We start from the raw sequence: 4,513 nt of genomic DNA, 5'->3' as shown, positions 1-4,513 counted from the left end.
TGAACACTTTTTATCCGGTCATGTAAACTATCAACACCATATGTTTAGAATTAACAGTGCATTTACATCTCTCATGCTCATTCATACCCCCTTATCGTTAATGTTGGGTAAATCGTTTAAGTCAGCTTTTAGTTATGAGAAGTTAGGTACGGGTCATTTTTCGTCAAGTATAAATAGATTTAAAATATTTATTAAGTTTTGTTATAGGTTTTATTAACAAGAGTATTGTTGCAGTTATCCATTAAAGTTATTTAGGTTTATTTTTGGTTTCATTTTATGGCTTATACAATATTTTATAATATGAAGATTATAAATTAAATTGTTTTAAAAAAATTTATAAAACGAGAACAAATTAAATTAATAGTGAAAATAATTATTACTGATTGTAATATATTAATGTAGAGTAACTCTTCATTATCATTCAATAAAAACTATTACTACTTGTTTTTCTCAAGTTATTCACACATTGAAATAAAGTAACAAATATTATTACATAAATTATTTTAGATTTATTATACTTTAATTTAATTTTAGTTTTTAATGTACAATTTCTTAAATTTATTGTACTTTTAATTTAATTGGGTATTTAACATACAACTTCTTAAATATATGTTAAAAGTTTAAAGATAAACATGAAATATAACATATATCAAACTAATTGTGAAAACAATCATTACTAGTTACTATGTGCTAATGTAGATTAGCTCAATCATTATTATTAAAAAAACACTACCACTGTCTCAAATTATTTCACTCATTAATCATGAAATATAACATATCAAACTAAAACATGTATCAAACTAATAGTGAAAACAATCATTACTAATTACCATGTGCTAATGTAGATTAACTCATCATTATTATTAAAAAAAACACCGCAACTTTCTCAAATTATTCACTCATTAAACTAGAATAACAAAAATTATTACATCCAACTATTTTGAATTTACCATACTTCAAATTTAATTAAACATAAAATATACTAATTCTCAAATATATATCAACATTTTAACAATGATATTATCATAAAATATACAACTTCAAGTATATTTAAATATAAAATCACCGTTCAAATATTTAAACATGATATTATCACTTTTCAAACCAAAAAAAATCACATATATTCATAATTATCAAACTCGTTTAATTATATTTATAATTAATTATCAAATTCGTTTAATTATATTTATAATTATCAAAAAAATCAATAAAATTATTAACCATATAATAATATTTATAAACATATTTTTCTCTTTTATTCCGAATACCGTGTTATCTTCATTTTTATATTGATATTTCAACATTATTTATTTTAGATCTCAACCTTACTGATATAATCCGCTAACAAAAACATGGTCACAAATATTAACTTCTACCTTAAATTGAAGGAAAAACAAGTAATTCCGTAAAAATAACTTAAAAATAAAAATACTTTCTTAAAAAAAGGCAGAAAATAGTTCATGTACGCCGCAATACTTTCTTAAAAAAAGGCAGAAAATAGTTCATGTACGCCGCATGTGGTTTACTTAAACAAACGCACGACCAAATACTGCATGCATTAAAACACCTTCACTAATAGGCAAAATGAGCATCTTATAAATTACAGTTACACTATGCTAACAAAACTATTAGCAAATATTGCATTCATTAAATCACCACCATCGAAAGTCAAAATGAGAATCTTATGAAGTACAGAGACATTAGATGAACAAAATTGCTACCAAAAGCCTTGTGAAATTGCAAAATCCGTCCAAGAAGACGGGGCCCTTACCAGTCCAAGGACAATTTAGGCTCTCCAAAAATCTGAGATTTGGTAACCAGAAGAGTTCGTATCAAACATGGGATTTTAACTTGTTGGATCATCCAAAACACAGGGCATTTTCTTCACACGCTCGTATCCCTCTTAAACGCAACAAAACATTAAACAAGATTCTTGCAAAATCCTTGCGCACCCTAAACGCTGTAAAGTCGATTTCATATACATAACCACCAAAAGAGCAGTAATCAGAAGTTGCATAGAGAGGGGGAAAAGCAAGCATATCAATTTAGTAATCAACGAGCTCGCTCTCTGGAATTTTCTTGACATTGAACTCGAGGAACCTCCAATTTGTTAGGTCTCCAGTATATTCAAAATACCCATTTCTTGCGTTTGCAAGACCACTGCCGTTTCTCTTGATATATTTTTTCGGAGGTTCAGATTCACTTGCAGTACTTGACTCCTGCACCATACCCGTGTACTTCCATTTGCAATTATAAAAACAACACGTCTCCAACATTTTCACAGGCTTTTCACAACATGGGCACACACAATCACAATTGTCCTTTTCTACATCAAACTTCCCATAAACTCCTTTAGAAAGTTTGCAACAAACATTCTTCTTATATGCCCTGCAGGTACGTGTACCACATATACCAGAGAAGGTGATCCCACTGTTTATGACATCCCAAGTATCATCAGATTCAGCAAACCTTGAAAATTTGAGGTCTGTCATGCTGCTGAATTGAATTGGATCATGGCCACACTCACAACAACACCATAGAAACTGTAAAATACCAAATGTAATATCAGTGTCATAAATCAGACATAATTTACACGAAAAGACTTACATGGGGCAGCAGAACATGATTGAAATGAACTAACAATTGGGCAGCCAGGCATTCTGAAACGCTATAATCAACTCCGTTCCACTCTTTTCTCTTCTGAAACACCTGCACAACGGTACACAAACATATATCAGTTTTAAAAAGCTAAACCCTGGCACCATTGCCACAGATATTGCACTTCACAGCTTAATTCGTTCATACAAAATGCTGTGCTTCAATACCTCAGCGTCACAACCAATCCAGACAATCTTCAATGCTCTCCTTAGCAGCAAGTGCTACCCAATTAAATAGCTGCGCCTCCTTAGTAGCAAATCAATCAAATACCTACGCTTTGTTACGAAATCTCAATTAAATAGCTGCGCCTCCTTAGTAGCAAATCAATCAAATACCTACGCTTTGTTACGAAATCTAATGATGCAGCATCATAAAGATTTCAGGGTTTAATGAAATGATTCTCCTAAACAAATTTGGTACAAAGAGTTCGAAATCTAATGATGCAATATTCGAAGAAGATTTCGGGCTTTAATAAAATGATTCTCTCCCAACATATTGAAATCTGCAATATCTTAAGAGGATTTCGGGAATTAATGAAATGATTCTCTCCCAACATATTTCAGAGCATTGGAGCGAACAATTATTAACTTGATCGTACATTGTTATGTCCAAACAAATGAAGGTCAATTAATTGAGGTACATTGCGTGAAAAGCTTTGATTTAAGTGAATGTCCCATCCACTGCATCAATTTATCGCCTACATTTAACACTGAACGCTTTATAACCTGTCATGTAAACTAGATGTTTTAGATTTGACGGTGCATTTACTGCTTTCATGTTGATTGATACCCGGAGCCCTTATCGTTAATGTTGGGTAAATCGTTTAAGACAGGTTACGCAGACTTTTAGGTATGAGAGGATAGGTGCGGGTTATTTTGGGTTTCCAAGTATAAATAGATTTAAAATATTCATGAATTTTGGTATGGGTTTGAATAATCAGAATATTGTTTTGGTTATCCATGCTTATTGAATTTTGATTTTACGGTTTATATAATATTTCATAATAATAATATTGTAGTGATTATTAATAAAATTGTTTTATGGGTTTTTTATAATTTTTTTTACAGCGAAAATTTTTTTCGAGGGAGGGAAGTGCATCCCCTTGAAGAAGCAACATTTTTTCACAGTGAAAATTTTTATCATAACTTAATTGTCAAATTAATATCAGGGTAACTATCAACTATCACTGGTTGTTATGTGAATGTTGGTTGACTCATTATTTAAGACAGGTTACTCAGACTTTTAGGTATGAGAGGATAGGTGCCGCTTATTTTGGGTTTCCAAGTATAAATAGAGTTAAAATATTCATGAAGTTTAGGTATAGGTTTTAATAATCAGAACACTGTTGGGTTATTATTATTTTTTAATTTTTTTTTAACATGTTATTTGAATTTTGATTTTATAGTTTACATAACATTTTATAATTATATTTGCGTTTTTTCTATGTTATTTGAATTTTGATTTTATAGTTTACATAATATTTTATAATAATATTTGTGTTTTTCTATGCTATTCGAATTTTGATTTTATAGTTTACATAATATTTCATAATAATATGGTAATATGGTGATTACTAATAAAAATGTTTTTTTGGGTTTTTATATATATTTTTCACATATTGGTGATCACTAATAAAATTGTTTGTTGGCTTTTTATATTTCTTTTTTAAATAGTAAAAAAAGTCTATCATAACTCAATTGTCAAATCAATAGTGGGACAGCCGTCATTGGTCACTATGTGCTAATGCAAGTTGACTCATCACTAGTATTCAAGCAAAACTGTGAGAATAATGCAGAAATGGTTAGTTATGAGTGGTTGAACTGAATTAGTTGTAGGTGGTTAAACAGAATTAGTT

The 4,513-nt window shown here is 29.7% G+C and overlaps 1 protein-coding gene across 1 annotated transcript; it reads right to left on the bottom strand.

Moving 5' to 3' along the window:
• Positions 1-1,735: 1,735 nt before the first annotated feature.
• Positions 1,736-2,807, bottom strand: LOC149186016 (uncharacterized). Its single transcript, XM_089412544.1, has 2 exons — positions 2,642-2,807; positions 1,736-2,543 (listed from the first exon to the last, which is right to left on the bottom strand). Exons 1-2 carry the CDS (start codon positions 2,657-2,659, stop codon positions 2,046-2,048), a joined length of 516 nt encoding a protein of 171 aa, XP_089268670.1. The 5' UTR covers positions 2,660-2,807; the 3' UTR covers positions 1,736-2,045.
• Positions 2,808-4,513: the final 1,706 nt, after the last annotated feature.

This window comes from Pinus tabuliformis, chromosome 3_1 (genome assembly GCF_031772625.1).
Source record: "Pinus tabuliformis cultivar Carrire ecotype Pingquan chromosome 3_1, CPIR1, whole genome shotgun sequence".
In the NCBI taxonomy this organism is placed as follows: Eukaryota; Viridiplantae; Streptophyta; class Pinopsida; order Pinales; family Pinaceae; genus Pinus; species Pinus tabuliformis.
The sequence above is the reverse complement of the archived record's forward strand: the minus strand, read 5'-3'. Positions and strand labels throughout refer to the sequence as shown.